This window comes from Sinocyclocheilus rhinocerous, unplaced genomic scaffold (genome assembly GCF_001515625.1).
Source record: "Sinocyclocheilus rhinocerous isolate Xijiao unplaced genomic scaffold, SAMN03320098_v1.1 scaffold576, whole genome shotgun sequence".
Lineage (NCBI taxonomy): Eukaryota > Metazoa > Chordata > Actinopteri > Cypriniformes > Cyprinidae > Sinocyclocheilus > Sinocyclocheilus rhinocerous.
In genome coordinates, this window is record NW_015662167.1 from 738,436 (window position 1) to 760,801 (window position 22,366).

The window sequence follows — 22,366 nt, forward strand, 5'->3', positions numbered from 1 at the left end:
AAAAAAAAAAAAAAAACAGACGGATGTGACGGTTAGTGAGCTAATCTATCTGTACATTTCATAGGCACTTAAGAACACAGAAAGGAATGGGCCAAACCTGCGATACATGGTCTCATGGAGAAGGAAGGACACTGAGGAAGAGTGGAATAACACAACCACAACCAGAACGAAGCACATTATTCATAATACAGACACCTATGTCCCGTATGAGATCAAAATAAAGGCCATCAATGATTTTGGACACAGCCCTGAGTCAAACATAGTCATTGGTTATTCTGGGGAAGACAGTGAGTACTAACATTTCATATTTAATGACACTTTTATAGTCTTTTCTGGTTTCTTTTGTACTTATATTATTTTTTCCCCATCAGAACCATCCGCTGCACCAACAGAACTCAGGGTGTCGAAGATCAACAGCACCAAAGTAAATGTACACTGGGTGCCTGTGGACCCCAGCACTGTGAACGGAGAGTTTAAAGAGTACAAGGTGAGTGACCAAACATCTGCCTGACACAAAAACATTTTACTTATTTGCTACCATTGCTAATTCAGTATTCATATCATATTCTCAGTTGTACTACTGGCGGGAGGCCAGCCTCATTAAGGGCCTGAAAGTGAACAAGACAAAGTTGCATAAAGGCTTCTTCACCATGGCAGAACAGCCCTCTGGCATCCTGACAGAGCTTTTTCCGTATAGCAAATACAAGATGTACATGGTGGTGGCTAATAGAGAATATGAGGGACCACAAAGCAACACTGTGGAGTTCTACACCAAGGAGGGAGGTAGGATTCACCATACTGTGCTTTAGTGGTGGAGCATTAGCTACGATGAGACGTCAAATATGTGACGTTTGTATCCAAAATCAGAATATGAACAGCTTTCATAATCCTTTCATAGAGCCAGGGGCTCCAAAGTACTTTAGGATTCAGAGGCACACAGACGTGGTTCACCTGAAGTGGGACAAGCCCCTAGAGCCAAACGGTGTCCTGATAGGATACACACTTCAATACCACACAGGTGAGCCTACCGTACACAAAGAGAAACCTCCAAAATGAGTGTGTAAACATACAGAAACTTCAGGTACTCATGTAAAGTTCGTATTTACGAGTTGGGAAGTCATAATTACAATGTCAGGTTCATTTAAATAATTTTGGTCAGAGCAAGATATGCAAGTATACCTTTCCTACAAAAAAATACCGCAAGATTTTTAACTCTGCTTTTTCAAAATGAATAAGGAATGTGCATCAGGTGTTTTTGCTTTGTTTTTATTCAGTTTATAAAGATACAATGCTATCATTTTGTTATACCTGCAACTTAGCTAGTTTTATTGTAAATGAAAAAAATAGTAATTTCATAAATTTTGATCCAAGTTTTCTGACTGAAACGGCCACAACTTTTCCACAAATATCGTAATTACGTGTTCCAAGCACATAAATGACTGAGAAAAGTTGTATTTACGAGTGGAAAACTCATAATTCTAGATCATGCACATGTTGTTTATGCTTATTTGAAACATGGCAGAAACATGGATCTATAATATAGATTATATTATGTTATGTATCTATGTATGTATCTCTATATCGCGAGGGAAGCAAGTCTGTAGTGAATGCTGCAAAGTTAATCACTCAACTTTAATGTTTTATTTTATATAAAAATGCAATGTATAAATAGTGATAGAAAGTGTTATGTTTCCATTTTAAATGCTTGACACTTTGTAATAACACATGCCGGACTTGGAGTTACGAGTTTACCATAATTAATTTATGGTAAACGTAATTACGATATCCAACATGACTTGAATGCACCATAAGCACTTGAATTTTGCACAATGCAAGCAATGCTGAAATGTTCTTCATGAAGTGTAAAAATCTAGCACACTTATTCATTCCGTTCTGCTTGTGCGATTCCAGTGAACGGGACACAGGCGGGAGAGAGGAAGGTCCAGAGTTTTCCAGCCAACGTGACAGAGTACATCATGAATCTGCCTAACCGCTTCACACGGTTCAAGTTCTACCTTGCAGCTCGCACACAGGTCGGAGCAGGAGAAGTGTACGCCGTGGAGTCACCACATTTCACTAATGAAGGTCAGCAAGCGAGTCGTCTCACTCTGTGTTCTGTAAACTGTTAGTGAATCTGAGAGCAGAATCATTGGATGTTCCTGTCTGTGCTCCACCCTGTCGTTCTCTTTCTTTCTAATAATACTTTTCTGTCTCCTTCACACTGTTGTTTCTCAATGCTTTGTGGTGTCTGTTTCTCTCGTAACTGCTTGATTTCTTCTTTGTCTTCTTTGACTTGCTCTCACCTGTCTCCCCTCTTCTCCTCCTGTCTTTCCTGTGGTGTTGACTGAAGGCACCCCAGATACTGACTCTACAGTTGTAGGTAATGGGGGAATGGACTGCCTGCCAGACTGCCTGCCTGTCTAACTCCTGCCTTGCTCTGTCTCTGCTTCAGCCTCTGTCTGTCTTTCTCTCAAATTCTGTCTGTCTGCTTTTTAAATACGTAACAGTGCAGCTGAGTACTTAAAGTCAACGTCACACTCAAGATTCCTACACTGAAAAAAAAAAAATTGGTGTAGAAACAATTTAGACTTAGAAAATTCTAAAGTAAATTTCACAAATAATTGCACAGAATCGGCAAGAAACACTTTAAATGAAACATAAAATTTTGAAGTACACTGACTGAAACGGTACTTCTTGTATAATGTACTCAAATAATATTTGTTTTGTTTACAATTTCAAAAAAATAATTTTACAACACTGTAGCCAAACACAAAAATAACCACATAGTGTACGCATTTAAACTGTTTCTGTTGTGTGTTTAATTAAAGGTGAAGTGGATAGGTTGACCAAAAGTCATGGTAATTTGTTTGGTTCCCTTTAGGAATTGCACACTTCACCTTTAACTCTTATATTTTCCCTGATGAAAAACACTGCTCAGCTGCACTGTCAATAAATGCCTGTCCCTATCCATCTCTTTGTTGGTCTGCTATCATCCATGTCACTGTGTGCTTTCAGGGATGGGCTCTTGCACTTTTGTGAAGTCACTGAATCTGCTCTCAGTGTAGCTGATTAGAGTTTTACCTCTTTAAGATGCTGGTAAGATGCTATTGTGCCTGAATCGGCACACAAATAAGATAAAGTCATATGTGGCTCTGATGTAATTTGTGATTTATTGGCTGACACCTAATCCCTGATGGCACCTTGCTACTTTAGCCCTGACATCACTTCCTATCACATGCCTTGCTTGGCATATCCTAGCATGCTCCTATCATCGTTTTAGTTTCAAATCTAGCCAGGAGCCAGACTGAACCACTTTGTTGTTAGAGTTTGGAAAACGGAGACCTCTAGTGGTAATGCTTGATACAGTTGCTTGTTTTAGGGGAAGGGAAGTTAATGTTCAGATGATAGAAGAAAAAAACACAAATATTGTATGGACATTTGTGAAGAGAATACTGTTATGGAAGCGAATCACTATGGCAAGCCAATTTATGTTGTTGATACCAATGGTTAAACTGTACAGTAATTACATGCTTTGGATGAAAATTGTGTTAATGGCACTAAAATCGCAATCATGTTTTTCTCTGGTGTAAATAAAGGGTATTGTCATGAATACAGAATAAATATAATTTTATATTGGAGGATAGCAGTTTTATCATAAGCCCTTTGAAATTGTATTGTACATTACCTGTTTTAGATTTAGAAGTTGCAAATAGTCAGAGAGGAGCAGTCTGTGTGTTATTTGTGTAAATTACTACTTTTCTGTCACCTCTTTCAAAGTGGATGCAAATGATGCAAAATTATGATTAATACCCCAAAATGTAAAGTCATGCAAATTATGCTGTGCAAAGCTTACAACAAAAAATGCCTGTGTTGAAAGGAAACTCAATTTTTCATGCTAATGTATGGATGAGCTGCTTATGGAACAGTAGTAATGGAATGATGATGTTTGGCTGTGAATCCATCCATGACAAAAATGGCATAATAGTAAGTTAGTGTATTAGTAAAGTAATTATGAGCGGTTTTCTAGTGTGTCTCCAGTAACTCCTTCAAAGTTTATGTGTAGCTTGTGCATGTGCAGGCCAAATGCCAAGCATGAAAGTTAGTATTAGATAAAACAAAGCTGCAGATAGTAAGTGTTGTGCTGCTTAATTATTTAAGAGGGAATCAGCTCGCCATTATTCACAAACTGTTGCTTTGGCAATGCACGCCTCTGCTTCTGCTTGTGCCACCTTAATTTCTCTTATGTCGAAGGCTTTTTTTTACATTTTGTGCCAGATGGAGACATACAGGTAAGAGTGCACTAAGTTATGGCTGATTGGCTGTGTTGATCTTAAATCACATCCCTGTGCAAAAGTCTCACATCCATTAGCATGTCTTGGTCTGGCAAAACTTGATGTCACCAAGCGCTCCGGGGCTCTCTTGACACTCTCTGTCTGACTTAATCTTTGCCAGCATATTTATGGATTGCTCTCACTTTTTAGTTGAGTTTGGAAACTGCTTATATAGTTTTTCTTATGGACTCAATTAATGGTACTCAAAGCAGCGTTGTTTCTAAGGTAAAAGCAAGCAACGATGTACAATTATATATTTCATTATGAATCTCTATCTTGGATAATGATTCTATCAACTGTGTGTTCCAATGGATTTCCACACATTTTCTCTTTTTGTATTGACAGCTCTGCAAAGTTTGTTTGTTAAAACCCATTAGATATGATTTTCTATTTTCGGTTGTTTCAAAATGCCAGTACGATCTGAGAATATTGTAGCATTTTGCAGAGCTTTTAGCACAGTGGTTTGTAGTGACCCTGTTTTCCCCCTTGGTGGTGCACAACAATCAATTTCTAGATACCCTCTATGCAACCTCTTCAGTATTCCTCAATGGCCTGACGTGCTGACATTCATGCTCACAAATATCACAAAGTTGTGAACATGAATGTTTCATATATATTTCAAAAGATATTTGAGAACGTAATACCAGCTAAACAAACAATGCAAGCCTTACAAAATATTGGCATCTTAAAGATGCAAATATTGTTCAAGGCATGACATAATCTCTGGTCATACTAGATCCAGGAAATTGAATTCTTATGCATGCACATACTACTATCAGTGAAAGGTTTTGGGATGGTACGATTTTTAAAATGTTTTTGAAAAGTCTCTTATGCTTGCAAAGGCTACATTTATTTTAGCAAAATACTGTACAGTAAAATAGTGAAATGTTCTTACTATTTCAAATATCTGTTTTCTATTTTAATATATTTTACTCCAGTTACTATATTTCACTTCAGTGTCACATGATTATTGCAGAAATCTTATTAAATGCTTATTATAAATCTTAACATTATAAATGTTACTGTCATTTTTAATGATTTTAATGCATCCATGCTTAATATAAATATTAATTGCTTAACAAAAAAAATGTACTCTTTGAACCTTTGACTGGTAGTGTGTGTGTGTGTGTGTGTGTGTGTGTGTGTGTACATGTATTTTCATATAGTTAATTCACAGTGTGTAGGTTACAGAAGATAATAGTATAAATAGCAGGTAGAATACAGTAGATAACATGCAGTATGCCAGTATTCCATTCGAAACATAGCCACTCTCTTTCACTGAATACGTTTTGGAAAAAGAGAACTGTGGGAATTCCATTTAATTAACTCATTCTTTTTCTGTGTTTTCTCGCTTATCTTTGTCTCTCTTGTGCTTAACCCTGGAACCTCCACCTAAACTTCTCTGTGCTCTTCCTCTCAGCCGTTAACTTTACGGATGCCTTGATGTTCGAAACTCCTCCTCCTCCCCCTCCCCTCTCCACTGACCCAATCCCAACAATACTTACCCCAGAACCAGCCACACCAGCCCCTACAACGGCTGCTCCGCCCAAACCTACTACTACCACTACTACCACAACTACTACAACTACTACCACCACTACTACAACAGCTTCCACCACGGTTCTTCCTGTTCGGCCCATGTCTCCTAAAACAGTGGATTGGAAAATGCTGGGTATCTGATAATGACAGTGTGCATTGGAAACGCCTACAGTATAGATTGATTCAATCAAATTAGTGTGTCCTCTTGTTTAGATGACATTTATTTTGTATGACTGACTCGGTTAGTGGACCATTTAGGACAGGGCATGATTGATGTTCTCCCTGTTCCCTCACGGACACACAACACTCAGACTATGCAGAATTAGTATTGACATTTGCTTTACAAATAGTTGCATTGTTGCATTAGAAAATTAAATGCATGCTCTGTAAACTATGAGATATTTAGAAGAACAAATCAGTAATATTGCTAACATTTTCTAGTTTTAAAGACTCCATGAAAGTTTTCTTTCTTGTGTTGCTGTATTTAAAGTGACAGTATTTACAGGTGGGACATAGCTATGTGTTTAATAGCTAATAAGCCAAAACGAAAACCTGCTATGAACTAAGAATCTATAATGTACCACTTACTATTGCTAGCAGATGGTATAAAGGCCCCAATATACTCTTTCTTAAACGCAACAATATACTGTTTTCATACATCGACAATACCCATGCTACTGAAAGTGGTGTTTAGATGAATATTCAAATATATGCTGCGTGCAATAATCTCAATAATGTAACAGTATTTATAAAAGTATTTACCAGTCAGTGCGAACTTTTCCAGAAAGTATAGAATAGACGTCACACCAGTTCATTCTTCGATTTTGCTTGAGGTATATTGAGCTATATTGAAGTGGTGCTTTATGCATCACTACATTAATGATAAAGGACAGGAAGTTTAGTTAATGTGACTATTAAGGGAATATTTTCATTCTAGAGAGCATTTTATTCGACAAATTTTTTAATGTGCCCCGAAGCTTAGGATGATATATTTTTGGTCCATTTTCCCCAGAGGATCGTATATTAATTTGTCAACTAGCATATAGATGACCTCAAAGCTAAGAAATCTATATTATCTAAAAGAAACAAAAGTCAAATTTAGGTTTCATGGGGTCTTTAAATTTAAGCATATGTGCCAGTGTTTGTATCAGAAAATATTTAAGTGTACTCCTCTCCCACCTGTTCTGCATAGCCCCGAATGTAAAGATCTGGAATCTGACCGTGGATGCTAACAATGACTATGCTAACGTCAGCTGGAAGCACAACTTCTCCGTTGACAGCAGCGAGTTTGTGCTAGAGTTCACACTGGACAGTAAGAGCCAGATGCACCTATTGAGAGCTTATCAAGACAAAATACTGATTTTATTTATTTATTTATTTTTCCAGTGCCCTTAATTCTTTTTGATTATACAGCTGAATGTAAATCAAAAACTATTCTTCATCCTCTGTCAGTGTTCTGTTGTGCCTGTGCATGTTTAAGACGGTCACAGCATGGAAAAGATACATGCAATACGTAACTTTGACCAGTGTATATTTCTCTACCAAAGTCTCTCTCTCTCTCTCACTTGCTTTCTTGCTCTCTCTCGCTTGCTCCTTCGCCCTTGAGCTATCTGTCCGGCTCATCAGATGTGATTGCTAACTCCACCCTTACCTCAGCCATTGGCTTCCCAGCTGCGCTCGTTGTCTGGCTGCCCACAGCTGCTTGTCTTATTGTTTATATTGGCTACCATTGTCCCATTCCGTGATTAGATTATGCCAGCAAGCCTGCCACATCTGATTGATGCCCCTTGGGCTTTGTTTTTTGTTTTGTTTTTTCCTTTGGTGGAAACGTTTCAGAGAAAGATAATGATGAGGTGAATGTTTCTTACCAAAGGGGAGAGTCAGAGTAACATAATTAACCTTGAAACATGTTGTACAGTACATCCTGATGCAATATCCCACCAAGCCGGTGAAAATGTACTGTAGCTGTAGGGGTCTGGGTTTCATCCAAGAGGTGCATCAATGTGGACTCATTTGTTTTTCACTAAGGAGTACTGCATTATTATAGGATCAAATTACATCAGGACCAATACGCACACATTCTCCAAAAGTACTTCCCATGTAGACTCACTATTTCATTATGTAACACTCCCTTTTCCTTCTCCCTCTTCCTCATCCTGTCACCATGTCCTGTTAAGATTGTGGCAGCTGCATGCATTCTGTGTGAGGCATGCTGTGTGACAATGTCTTACTATATGTAGAAGCTCCTCAGCCCATATGAGATGTTTTGTTGATCTTAAAGCAGGACATTGTGACGTTTAAAAAGCTATCAGTCCATTTTGTGCATGTAATATGGGATTAAACATTAAAATGCACATGCACATTGCTTCTGATGCAGAGGTAAGGAATAACTTGACTTTAGTAAGGAATTAAAGCAGTAGTTCACCCAGAAATGAACATTTTTTTGAGACTAAAAAAAAGAGATGACCGAGACCTGCTCTAATTGGGCCACAGAGAATTTTGGTCCGTAAAGCAGTGACTTTGAGGCACCCAGCAGTCCACTCTTATTATATAAAGTACTGCAATCACTTCAGTTTTTTGACAGTTTTGTCTATATTTTTAACCAGTAAAAATATATAAATATTTTTAGCTGTACATTTATGTATAAGCTGTTCTCAGAAAACATGCTGCAAAAATTATATATAATTTGTTTAGCTTTTTAAATATATATATATATATATTTTAAATCGCCTGTAGAAGTGGAGAGGGCATACGCTTCGCAACTATTGTGACGTTTAAAAAGCTATCAGTCCATTTTGTGCATGTAATATGGGATTAAACATTAAAATGCACATGCACATTGCTTCTGATGCAGAGGTAAGGAATAACTTGACTTTAGTAAGGAATTAAAGCAGTAGTTCACCCAGAAATGAACATTTTTTGTCACCATTTACTCACCCTCATGTCGTTCCGAACCTGTATGAGTTTCTTATGTTGAACAAAAAAGAATACATTTTGAAGAATGCTGGTAATCAAATAGTTGATGGTCCCCATTGCTGACATATATGCAGGTTTGGAACAACAGGAGGGTGAGTAAATGATTCCAGAAGTGTAATACTCAGAAAATGTTTTTTTGAAAGCATTAATGGGAATTGTCTAAAAGGGATAAGTACTTACTTTCCAGCTCATAGCTTCAGCTTGTAGATCTTGTAGCACTTTAAGGTGCTGTAATTGAATTTTGATATGCATATTATATAATCCAATGGCTGCTCGCTTCAAAGGCTCTTCTGGCATCAAACTCATGCCAACCCATGAGTTACACAGTGCATGACGATTTCATTTAGGTTTCTTATGAACATCATGGAACCTCACTGAGTCATCATGCCCACCTTTTGACAAAGCCATTGGGATTTGTCTCTCCACTTCTTGGCTTCCTCAGAGATGAGATGCGGTCTATGGGTAATTGAGACAAGGTGCACCTCCCTCCACTCTAGACCGGAGTTCATTATAGCAAATCCAGTGTGAGATATTAAGCGGCAACTTCACATCAAAGCTTTTAAGAGGCGTCACTGAAGCAAATGATGCCCCTAATACACCAATGCCAGACTTTGATGTGTGCTGAGTGAAGGCATTCCAGTATTTTCGCTACCAGCCTGCTTTTTATATACAATCTCACTTAAGAAATATCCCACCGAACAGAGAAGAATCTTGAATATAGAGTGGATAAGGATGCAGCACGTTTCCTCAATTAACAAGCATGACCTGCTATCTTCGTTTTGGTCAGTTTAGTTTGGGCTCGGTTTGATGGGCACCTCTCTTGTGTCTCCTCTTGAAGGTAATGGGTCGATGAAAAGCATACAAGTAAACCACCAGCCTCCCATTAAGCTGGCTGGGCTGGTGGCCGGGGCCAAGTATCGGTTGCGGGTGTATTCCCATGAGTACAACTCCATCAGCAGCGACTATGTCACGTTCGAGACAGGCAGAGGTGAGGGGTGGCCAAGACACAAGGGAGAAAGAAAGGGTTCAACATGTGACCTCGACCTTCTGAAATATAGAAAACTGTATTTTGTCATATTTACTGATGGGTTACTGTCACTGGCACTGTAACTGGTAAAACATGGTGCTAGCAATGCCAAGGGCATTAGTTCCTTTCCCAGGGAACAAAAAGTATTTTGTCAATTTGTCAATGCTTCAGATGCATTAGCAAACTTCTTTTTCCAGCAGGATGCATATGTGCCTCAGGTGGTGCGAGCCAGATGAAATCTCACAGCATTTTGTGTAAGAGCACGTTCAATAAGATATTGATCCCCGTGATGATAAGGATCCCTGAGCCGTGTAAATGCCATTTTAGGTGGGATGTTTGCTCTGTTTTTCGGGTATAGAAGATTGAACTCATAATGTAATCCAAACCATCAGCTTTATTGTTGGTTCCTCTCACTGATATATCCCTCTGTGATTTTCCACATAAAAATGCCACTATTAGTAGGCCTTATATTATATTATATTATATTATATCAGAGTAGACTCTAATGCCTGTGGTTTTGAAATTAAGTGTTCGACAAGCACATAAGAAGCAATGTTCACAAGTTTGGGTTCAGTAAAAAAAAGTTTAAAGAAATTGGTAACACTTTAGAATAGGGAACACATATTCATTATTAATTAAGAGTTTTCCCTCAATAACCCCCTAATTTGCTGCTTATTAATAGTTAGTAAGGTAGATGTTAAGTTTAGGTATGGGATATGATTTAGGGATCTAAAATATGGCCATGCAGAATAAAACATTATATGTGCTTTATGAATACTAATAAACAGCCAGTATACTAGTAATATGCATGCTAATAAGCAGCTATAGTTAATAGTGAGAATTGGCCCTTAAAATAAACTGTTACCAAGAAATTAATAGTTTTATTTATCAAGGATACAATAAATTGTTCATTTGTGGCAGTAAAGACATTTAAATATATATTTATAACTTAAATTAAATTAAATTTACATTTATCATTTTTAAAAGACTTCCATTTTAAATAATTTTCTATTTATCAAAGAATCATGAAAAATATGTATCATGGTTTCCACAAAAATATTAAGCAGCACAACTGTTTACAACAGTTAACTGATGATAATTATAGAATTTCTTGAGCACCAAATCAGCATATGATCCTGATTTCTGGAAGATCATGAGACACTGAAGACTGTAGTAATGGCTTCTGAAAATGTACTGTTGCTATCACAGGAGTAAATTGCATTTTACAACATATGAAAACATATTTAAAACATTTTTAAATAATTATTTAAAAGCTACCGAGCCCAAACTTTTGTACTGTAGTGTATATCCAAATAACTTTCAATAGAGAACTGGAAAAAAAAAACATCTATTCTCTAGAATCACGTTATAATATTAGGAGAGACAAAAATGTTTTGCAAGATGCATCTATTAAAAAGAGTGTTGTTGTTTTTTTTAAAAAGGGGAGTATTTGATGATGTGGTTAAACCAAGCTTTACTCAGGTTCCATTTTCATAAGATAACTCTTCATGGAGAGAGCGCCCTGTGCTCTGATGTTATTATCAGGATGGGTAATTCAAATCCAGATCCGCAGTTCTCACCGCTAATGTGTTTTTGATAAAGGATGGCTGTCAAATGACTCCTACCATGTTGCTGAAAATCAGAGAGATTTATTAGGTTCTCCATTTGGTGTTGGTATGTTCAGCTGTTCTCCAGGCTCGATAAATCATGCAGGAGGAGAACAAGCTTCTTAATGTGTAAAATGATCTGTGGGAGTTGATTTCTGCCATTCTTGCTTATGAGTATATCATTACAAAACTTAAACATTTTATTCTGTACCTCTCTTTTTCTCCTCCCTCCTCTGTGTGTGTGTGTGTGTGTGTGTGTGTTTGTTTGTTTGTTAACAGCCTACAAGGAGCAGGAAGACATTGCTACTCAGGGCTGGTTCATTGGGCTGATGTGTGCCATCGCTCTATTGGTTCTCATCCTGCTCATTGTTTGTTTCATCAAGAGGAGTCGTGGAGGAAAATATGCAGGTAAAATGCAGCAAATACACAGCCACATTATCCCAGGGTTATTTATTTATGATATGTAAATTATCCTTTTTTATCAACTGTTTTATGTATGGCATTTTTTTTTACCAGTGAGAGACAAGAAAGACCTCCCCTTAGATCCTGTTGACCATAAAGACCAAGATGGTTCATTTGACTATCAGTAAGTTTGCACTTTTGATCACTTCTACCATAAAAGTAAGCTGTTTTTTCCATAAACAGCTATTTGGGTTCATATGAAGGGAAAGGGCTTTCAATAATCTTACTTTAGAACTGTTTATATGCGCTCTCTGCTACTTATGATATTGAACCTGTTGATGAATAACTTTGTTTTACCTGTTACAGGTCCTGAACTTAGCTCTCACCCTGCAGAGGGGAATATGCCTTTTTCATTTTAATCGAAAATAACAACTAACCATGTAAACCAAACAAATTTTAATTAACAACTTACATAAACACCCCCAAAAACATTTGTTGATGAGGCTTTCATATTACCTAAACACAAAATAAGCCTGCTGCGGTTAATAGATCTCAGTTCAGCTGGAAAACAATGCAACGATTTCTCAGGAAACTGTGGTTGCCATGGAGTTAAAAACTCTCCAGTGGGCATCTTATCACCATCTTCACCAACATCATCTTCTTTAAATGAGTCCTCCCTGAACAGTTCTACCTCTGCTCTCTAAACCAGACAGATCTCATAACTTCACACCCTGAAGTCCTATAGTGGCAGGAAGAAATCGCAACTCTGAAGAGGAGTTCACACTGCCCCAACAAACTCCAACTTCCAGCACTTACTTTAGTATTATTAATACACTAATATATTGTTTATTAATATTTTTAATAATAGTATGTATGTGACAAGAGGGGCAGGGCCGAGAGCCGTGGGAACGGAGCGAGGCCGGTGGAGTAAATGCTAATGCGCGACACCTGCGCCACTCACCGGTCTCGAGTCCATGTGGTGAATCCGCGGTGCCATCGAGCATGGCGAGCAGTCTGCCGCCGTGGACGCTCGAGGCGGTGGGCTGGAGTGAGTTGCCGGGGGGGCGGACGAACTGCCGTCCGTAAGGGAGCGGAGGAGTCGCTGCCGTTTGCTTGAGGCCGGAGCCTGCTCCTCCCCATCATGGCAGATGGCAGCAGGCTCCGGCCTCAGGCAAACGGTGGGTTATGAAAGGTTCATATTTAGGCGGGAACCGGCGAACGCTCAAAGAAAACTTTAATAAAATAAACAAACACAAAATAGCGCGACAGCCCCTCGCGGACGACTGTCGCGCACAAACAAAACCAAAACACAAAATAAAATCCAGGCCTGGTTCTCTCTCGTCCAACACTGTCGTCACTCCTCCTTTTATCCTTCCGGAGCTCCTCCGTGGGACTCGAGACCGGTGAGTGGTGCAGGTGTCGCGCATTAGCATTTACTCCACCGGCCTCGCTCCGTTCCCACGGCTCTTGGCCCCGCCCCTCTCGTCACAATGAACTTACATTTTTATACTTTCAGCTTTCATTTGAATTTAGCAGTTATTTTATATGCTTTTTTTTTCAAGTTTAATAATATTGTACTTAATCTTATTTCAGTTAGTTACCATTGCAACATTTCTGTTTTAGAGATTTATTTAGAGCGGACAGGAAGTGAAGTGGGAGAAAAAGAGAGGGCTGGTTCGGGAAATGTCGTTATTCGAATTCGGGACGCCCATAACGCAACAACATTATATGTCGGCGCACTTGACCACTAGGCTATCGGCACCAACACCATTGCAACATTTATAATTTTCGAAGTTTTTATTCTAACATTTATATTTAAATTATTTCAGCTGTTTTGCAATCAAAGAAAACTATTTAGAATCATTTGAGCTTTAGTTAACTAGCACTGGCACTTGATGGCTTTTGTTCGGATCAGTGTGTTACCGTGTTGGCATTTGTTAGGGCAGTGTGAACCTTAACAAACAAACTTTTTTCTATCTGTCATCCTTAATTTATTTTCAAGGTTTTGTTGTGTAAGCCCACATCTTTCAAGATGGTGTGGATATTACAACTTTGGTACAAAGAGTAAAGGGAAGTGTCAGTGAGGGCTTTAGGCAGACGTTATACATCTGAACCAATATCTCTAGCTCGATAAGCTAATAATTGTCATGTTACTTATGCAATGTTGAGAATAAACTATAGTAACACTTCAAACTTAGCATTTTCAGTTGGATGACAAATATAAATAGTTTAATATTGTTAGCTAGTAAATTTTAACATTTGTTAACTTTTCAGAATGGTAGCTTGATTAGTATAGCAAGCTAAACACAAGCTGTGTCCAAAATCACTCACTCGATCACTCATTCACTCATTCACTAACTCCTATATAGCGAATGGCAGTTAAGTGCACTATATTAGCAAGGAGTGACAAAATTAAGTGAGTGAATTCACGGTGGATTTTGGATTTTTGTGTTCTAGCCAGTGTATGTGAGCTCAAAGAGTGCATTGTAGGTACAGTGGTGGCCAAAATAGAAGTGAGTCGTACTGTTTTTATCCACTTTTGACTTTAATATTTGGTATGTCCACCTTTTGCAGAAATTGCAGCAGCACATCTCTCTGCATAGTGTCAGTATATTACCTGAGAACTTCAACACTAATGTTATCCCATGCCTTCTGCAACAAGCCAAAAACTTTCCTGTGAATGTCCAATAGATCTGTCCAGTTTATTTTCCAACTCGCCCCAAATTTGCTCGATGGGGTTTGTGGATGACAGAACGGGGACTAAAGCTGCTGTCTAATCAATGTTTGAGCTCTATAAAAAAGGTGTTAAACTCCTTGGTCCCTTTATTGTGGATGTAATCCAGCAATTTTATGAAAGTAAACACACCGTGTCCTAACCAAACACGATGCAATAAAGCAGCCAGGGTGAAAAGCCAGCTACAAGCAGCTCAGGTGTGGATAGAGACAGGATGTTTTCAGGGTTTTACATAAAACATGACCATACGTCAATCTTTTTTCCCAACTATGTCCTGGCTGGGATCTCTAAATTGCCTAACATTTCTAGGTTTAGGCTTAGTTTTCCTCTTGACGTGCTCTCTACAGTTCTCATACATTAAAGTGCCCCTATTATGGGTTATGAAAGGTTCATATTTTGGTTTTGGGAGTCCCCAACAACAGGTTGACATGCATGCAAGGTCAAAGAACACTTTCATTGTCTTATAATATGCATTTATTTTTTACCTTATTTGCTCAACGACTCCCAAACGATTCGCTCAGCGATTCATTTTTCCAAACCCCTCCTTTGAGTGACGCTACTCTGCGGTGATTGGTCCGATGACCCAGTCTGGTTGTACACCAACGTAGTTTTATGGGGATTGTAATGGCCAATTCAACAAAAACAACTGAAACCTCTTAAATATGCCAAGTATTCTAACAATTTTGGCCACTGCTGTATAAACGACTGAAGTCGTTCACTTACAATTACAAAAGTGCACTATATAGGCTACTGGGAGCATTTTCAGATACAATAATAGCTTCTCCAACACTGCACCTAAGCTACATTTGACATTTCAGTAGAAATTTGTAGTTTGATTTGGTGTAATCCTCTTAACAACTAATTGAAAAACATGCTCTAACCATTTGGACTAAAGCATTTTTAATAAAACCACTCATGTGTCACATTATTAACAGTTATGTAATATTAAATGGTTCGCCTTTTGTCAAAGCTAATTCACTTTAAGGAGATCAAGACCACAGATCTTCAGTAACTGATTAGCTTAGTAATGATAAGATGTAAGTTAAGCTGAGCCCTCCCTTTCTACTTTCTCACGTCTCTCTCCAACTAACATGTGAATGATGTGGTCAACTCCATCTTCATGATCCCTTTTCTTCCCCCTCCTCTTTCAAATTGGCGGATGGGTTGTTAAGGAACGAGAACAGGTATTTGGTTTCAGCACATCATCTCAGCCTGAGCATGTCATTGGTTAGCCTACATGTGGATGACAGAACGGGGACTAAAGCTGCTGTCTAATCAATGTTTGAGCTCTATAAAAAAGGTGTTAAACTCCTTGGTCCCTTTATTGTGGATGTAATCCAGCAATTTTATGAAAGTAAACACACCGTGTCCTAACCAAACACGATGCAATAAAGCAGCCAGGGTGAAAAGCCAGCTACAAGCAGCTCAGGTGTGGATAGAGACAGGATGTTTTCAGGGTTTTACATAAAACATGACCATACGTCAATCTTTTTTCCCAACTATGTCCTGGCTGGGATCTCTAAATTGCCTAACATTTCTAGGTTTAGGCTTAGTTTTCCTCTTGACGTGCTCTCTACAGTTCTCATACATTAAAGTGCCCCTATTATGGGTTATGAAAGGTTCATATTTTGGTTTTGGGAGTCCCCAACAACAGGTTGACATGCATGCAAGGTCAAAGAACACTTTCATTGTCTTATAATATGCATTTATTTTTTACCTTATTTGCTCAACGACTCCCAAACGATTCGCTCAGCGATTCATTTTTCCAAACCCCTCCTTTGAGTGACGCTACTCTGCGGTGATTGGTCCGATGACCCAGTCTGGTTGTACACCAACGTATTGCTCTATTCTTTATCATAACTCCAAGTAATAACAGCGACAAACATTCACTATTCATCGACACATTTTTAGACAATTGCGAGCGAACAGATGTTGCTGTTAGCCAGAGTCAGAGACCTAATGTTACAAGCTCCGCGGAGCAAACACAACACACATAAACCATATGTATTTGCAAGCATATGTATTTTGCATGCTACAGAGAACATGAAAGCAACTATTTTTAATCACACTTACAGGTTGTGATTCGCAGGCGGAAGAAGCTGGTCCAAGTACACTGGTTATTGATCCTTCTTTCAATAACAACTGGCATGCAAATCCCACGTTGTACGCATTTAGGTTGCTGTAGCAGTCATCAGTAAAATGACGGGGACGCAAGGTTGGGGCTATACTGCTGTGGTATTGCTGGAAAAATGAACTTTAACCATTGATTCTTCACAGCCTCGTCCTTTGACAGTAAAAAAAAAAAAAAAGACGGATTTACAATTGTGTTTGAGGGACGGGGGGTTCAAGTTTTCCCGGGTCTGCGTGCGCAACAAGTGGGGGGGCAATATGCTAATGTTTCATGTTGACGTCAACATGAAACGGCTTGGGATTCGTTTTTTAAAAACGACTCGTTTCAATGATTCAGAGTCGACTCTTTCTTTTGAGAGACAATAACTTTATACACGGTGCACTTTCAGATTTAAAACTTTGCAGGATGTTTTCATTCACTTAGAGCTGTGTTACACACTGCATGAAAGGTCATTTTCAAAAATCCATAATAGGGGCACTTTAAATGTATGCATATTTGCATTGGTTTGATCATTCTATGTAGATCCCACCTTCTCACAGGTCACCATTGTTTGATTATGTACAATGCTTGCACGCTATTGGTCAAACTACTTTTCAGTCATTACCTTCAACAAGTATGATATCAATAAGAAAACACAGACAAAACACAGACATTTTATGCAATTTAGAAATCCCATCTAATACATGTTCGGGAAACAAAGAAAACATATGGTCACCATAAACATAATGTAACATGGCTGTGCTTTTTAAGAAGAGCAAACTGCTTGTCACTTGAAACTTGCCTATTTAGGACACGGTGCTGTAAACACTTACAGCACCACTTAAAACACTTATCGCATGGTTCATAAAAAGCCGTTCATCTCTGAGAGTGAATTGGAATTTGTATTAAAAGCTTTGGCCTGAAATAAAATGTCAAGTACTGAAGCATTTTATTCCCTCTTAAAATAAGTTTGACTCTCTTATAAATAAAATGATAATAATGATTATTTTTTCATTGTAAGGTTAATATTTTAAAAGCTGGTACTGTAATGTCAAGGTTAATTTGTCAAAAAGGAACCAAGGACACATAGATTCAATGACAGCATGAAACGTGAAAATGATTCTGCTTTGTTTAGAGGAAACTCAGTTGAACATATATTTGCATGCAAGGAGTTTGCTAGGAAAATGTATGGTTTTTCACTTCATTGAGTCTATGATACCCTTTGGCTTTCAGAATTTATAATGCATTTCCTATAATCTGAGAGGAGAGTCTGCTGGAAATCAGAGCCCTTGGGTTTTGTCAGTGATCTGTATTCAATAGAATGCCACATCTAGAAAATAAGCAAAACGCTAATGACAGATTATTTGCTGAGGGCTGTTTATAATTATGATGTTCACTGCATAATTTTCTTTTTCCTCTTATTTTTCTTTTAAGTGCCTCTTTGATGACACAAATGTTTTGTTTTGTTCATTTTTTCTCACTCTTTCTCCCTTAATATGTTTTTATTCTTGGGTGTTTTCCATTCCTGTTGGTCCAATGAAGGTCTCTTAAAAGGGAAAGGTATGAAAAGAGCGGCATTAATTTCACCTGCCTTTGGACTATTAATCAACAACTAAAGCTTTTTCTGCCTTGCATTTTTGATTTTAATCGATTCATACATGTCCTTCTCCTTTAGTATTGATAAATGACTGAAAGCATAGGATACACAACATTTTTTTCCATGACACATTTTTTTTCCCTGTCATTCTAACATGACTCATAATTCATGCTTCAAAATTGATGTTGTTAGAATATAGCAATTTACCAAATCTGTACATTTAATAACTTTATTTATTGGGCTGTCAATTTAAAGGAATGGTTTACCCAAAAATGAATATTTGCTGAAAATATATTCACCCGCACATCATCCAAGATGTAGAAGAGTTTGTTTCTTCATCAGAACAGATTTGCAGGAATTTAGCATTACAGCACGCCAATGGATTCTCTGCAGTGAATGGGTGCCGTCAGAATGAGAGTCCAAACAGCTAGAAAAACATCACAATAATCCACACTGAACGTGTCTGTCAATTAACATCTAGTAAAGTGGAAAGCTGGTTGAAGAACTGGAATCGTATGAATTACTTGTGGATTAGTGCAATGGTTTTCAGTTGTTTTGACTCGCATTCTGACGGCACCCATTCACTGCAGAGGATCTATTGATTTAACTAATTGGCTTAATGTCATGTTGACAGCCCTATTTATTCATTAATTCATTTATTTGCTTTTAAAATATTTTAGAAAAATTAGGCTACCTGATCTCATGATGAAAACGTACCTGTGGGAATTTTTTCGTCCAGACATGAAATAAGGTTACGTACCAATAAGTACATATCACTGCAGTTTCCAACAGAAATTAACACTAGAGGCGATAAAACAGCAAGTACTTGTAATCGTTTTCATACACGGTTATGATTACAGCTTCATATGTTTCGCTTTCCGGACGTAGGCCTAATAATTTTGCTCGGTAGCTCAGCTGGACATAAGATGCGGAATCCTTGGGTACAAATCCCGTGAAAAGCATGACTCACGGTGAAAGAGCTGAAAGATGAGGGATCGTAAAACAAGCTAAAACGGCATGCTTGTGATTGCGTTTTTACGTCACATTCACTTTTGTTCATACCATTCGGGTAGGTTTAGGTGTAGTGCAGATGGCACTATATTGTAAAACGTCACGGAGCATTAGAGTTATAGTGCCACTCAATGGACATTTCAAATCATAACTGCGGTGACGCGTACAAAACACTACAACACATAAAACGTACCATATGTACGTTCATCTGTTCCGGGGGAAAAAAAACAAACACTCTTTTAGTGCCACTCAGTGGACATTTCACATAGAATATGTATCGAAATATACATGACGGTACGTATTTCGCATCTTGCGAAAAAGTTCCCACAGGTACAATTGCAATTAGGTGTATGCAACAAGCCGTAATTCATGCTAAATTTTGCATCACGTCATCACAGTTTTCATATATCCTGTCAAAAATGATGTAAAATACGAAATGCAGATTGCTTTCGCTCATTGAAAATCAGTTTTTCCACTGTTTGAGGTGAAAAGCAGGTGATACTGTGGGTGTGAGGACTGATCGATTAAATCAAAAACCCATTCTCTTTATTCCCTGAACTCTTGCTGGTGCAGAGAGTGTGTTTGGTGGGGAAAAAGCATTTCCTGAATGTGCCTTATTGAATCTAAAGATAAATAACTAAACAGCCATGATTTTCCAGTTGTCATGGTGCATGCACAGAACTGTGTCATCTGGTAATATCCATTTGATGCAGAATTGCTCCTTGTTTATAGAGAGGATATATGCAGTTGGTAAAAGCATTTTTATGACCCATAGCAATGGATAATATCATGGAGCCTGGTTGTAAACCTTGTTTTGTGAGGGGACAAAGTAGTTTATTTACAACATTTCAATTTAACAGCCCATCATTAATACAATTTACAACAAGGTCCATGGATATTACATGAAATTTAAAATGGACCTCTGTGCTAAGTCAACGATTTTTAGGATCTCATAGGTGTTGCTTTGTGGTTTTCTGTTTTCTTGGTGCTTCTCAATTGATGTACTGTAGGTCCCAGTTCCTCATGCATGACACTCTTACCCCCCAGCAGAGGTCCGTTTTAAAACGACTCTCATGTGTGGGCATGGACAGGACAGGGGATAAAAGATCTACCTATGATAATATAGTGCAATGAATAATTTATAGCCATGACATCATTTATAGAATACAGAGAGCAAAGAGTTTGTCTTTGTCTTTAGTAATAAATTTGTTGTTCTTTCACCTTGGGACTTTTCTTTTCTCCTTGGCGTTTCTCAAAAGTGAGATTTGAAATGTTTTTCTCAGCATTTGTAATAGTTTTTACATGGAATAAAAAGCAAAACTGTCAACTGTTTGGAAAATCTCATTAAATTCAGATGCCACATATCTGGGAAGTAGGATTTTGGTGTTTTAATATTCTACTTTTTCTTTTTCTATATTCTTTAATATTCTGATACACTACTTTTTAAAAGTTTGGTGTCAGTAAAATAAATAAATAAAAATTAATACTTCTAAGTATTATTAAGTATTCATAATGTTAGAATAAATATAATCTTTTAAACTTTCTATGCAATCAAAATACCCTTAAAAAAATGTTTTCCACAACAACAAAAAAAAAAACGTTCAAACTTGATAATAATAAGAAATTATGATTACTTAAGTGGCAAATCAGCATATTAGAATGATTTCTGAAGGATCATGTGACACTGAAGACTGGAGTAATGGCTGCTGAAAATGAATTTAAAATATATTCTATTATGAAGTAATTTGTAAGTTGCTTGTGTTTATGTAATCAGAATACATGCCTACTTTTAAATGGTTGTCTAACATGCTTTTGGAGTCACAACATCCCCCAAATTAAGGGTGCTACTGTAACAGGCCCATGCTATTCAGTCGAACCATGTTCTAACTCTTTTTCTCTTTCTCCCAACAGCAGCGACGAAGACAACAAGCCATTGCAAGGCAGCCAAACATCCCTAGACGGGAACGTAAAAGAGAGCGACGACAGTCTGGTGGATTATGGTGAAGGAGGAGACGGCCAGTTCAACGAGGACGGCTCTTTCATAGGCCAGTACACAGTTAAGAAGGACAAAGAGGAGACAGAAGGAAACGAGAGCTCAGAAGCCACGTCACCCGTTAATGCCATCTACTCTCTGGCATAGCACCCTAACCTGAGCACGGCGCCCCCAGCGGGCCGGAGTGTGCCACTACACGCGTAAAAATACATATATATACATACAGAGAGAATTACAAGTATTCACATACAATGCACTGGAGTGCATGATCCTTCTAAACAAGGGATGGGGAAAGGCAGGTGAGCCAAAAACGGTGTTCAGAAACCTTTCTTTAAGGTATCCCCATGCCCCACACAGACTTTAGTGTGCCTTTAGGGCGACGGGGCGGACTTTTGAGCTTTTCGTGTGGCTTATGCTCTTCTTTTTTCATTTTGTAAATCTTTAATCTGCCCCTTCCTCCTCCTCCTAACTGTAGCTAGCATCAAAGAAACGGAGATACAAGCACCAGACCTGTGACATATCAACTGTGGGTCGACTCAACTGCAGAACGTCGGCAAATACGTTTATCATATTGATATTTCCGCAGTGAATGATCCTTTTTTTCCTCCACCGCAAATAGATGCATCTAAAAACATGAATCCTCTAGACAGTGCTGGCACGGTTTGATGTGCTTTATAAAACTATGCACTATGTATTATCATTATCGTGCTTTTGGGTTAAAATTGGACGTTAGAATCTCATGTTTTCTTTTGTATGTTGACTTTTGCAACAAAAAAAAACATCCAGTCCTGACTGTATACAGTATGCGACAGGACTGATATCATGCTTTCATTTGCCATTGCTTTGTTAATATATTTTTACTGGCTGCAACTATAAAACGCCACCAATATTTATCGGCCGAGGTTACATGGCATCACTTGTAAATGAAGAAAAAAAGACAACATTTTGAAGCATGGTAGTATTTTAGCGCAAAGGACAATGGAGAGGTGATATGAAGAGTCAAATACACAATGATATATTCCTTTTTTTATAAGACTTG

General features: G+C 38.1%; 1 protein-coding gene across 10 annotated transcripts in view; it reads left to right on the plus strand.

The window, feature by feature from the left end:
- nfasca (neurofascin homolog (chicken) a) overlaps positions 1 to 21,828 on the plus strand; it is an 82,381-nt gene extending 60,553 nt beyond the window's left edge. For 7 of the 10 annotated variants that reach the window (XM_016537717.1, XM_016537716.1, XM_016537715.1 and 4 more), the window contains 12 exons: positions 65 to 287; positions 372 to 487; positions 573 to 783; positions 899 to 1,018; positions 1,912 to 2,085; positions 2,351 to 2,380; positions 5,752 to 6,003; positions 7,063 to 7,182; positions 9,685 to 9,834; positions 11,760 to 11,888; positions 11,997 to 12,066; positions 21,246 to 21,828. In XM_016537717.1, coding sequence (XP_016393203.1) covers positions 65 to 287; positions 372 to 487; positions 573 to 783; positions 899 to 1,018; positions 1,912 to 2,085; positions 2,351 to 2,380; positions 5,752 to 6,003; positions 7,063 to 7,182; positions 9,685 to 9,834; positions 11,760 to 11,888; positions 11,997 to 12,066; positions 21,246 to 21,474 — 1,824 coding nt within the window. In that variant the 3' untranslated portion in view covers positions 21,475 to 21,828. The remainder of the gene's footprint in view (positions 1 to 64; positions 288 to 371; positions 488 to 572; positions 784 to 898; positions 1,019 to 1,911; positions 2,086 to 2,350; positions 2,381 to 5,751; positions 6,004 to 7,062; positions 7,183 to 9,684; positions 9,835 to 11,759; positions 11,889 to 11,996; positions 12,067 to 21,245) is intronic. The other 3 variants (XM_016537722.1, XM_016537723.1, XM_016537725.1) reach the window with 3 other exon arrangements.
- Positions 21,829 to 22,366: the final 538 nt, after the last annotated feature.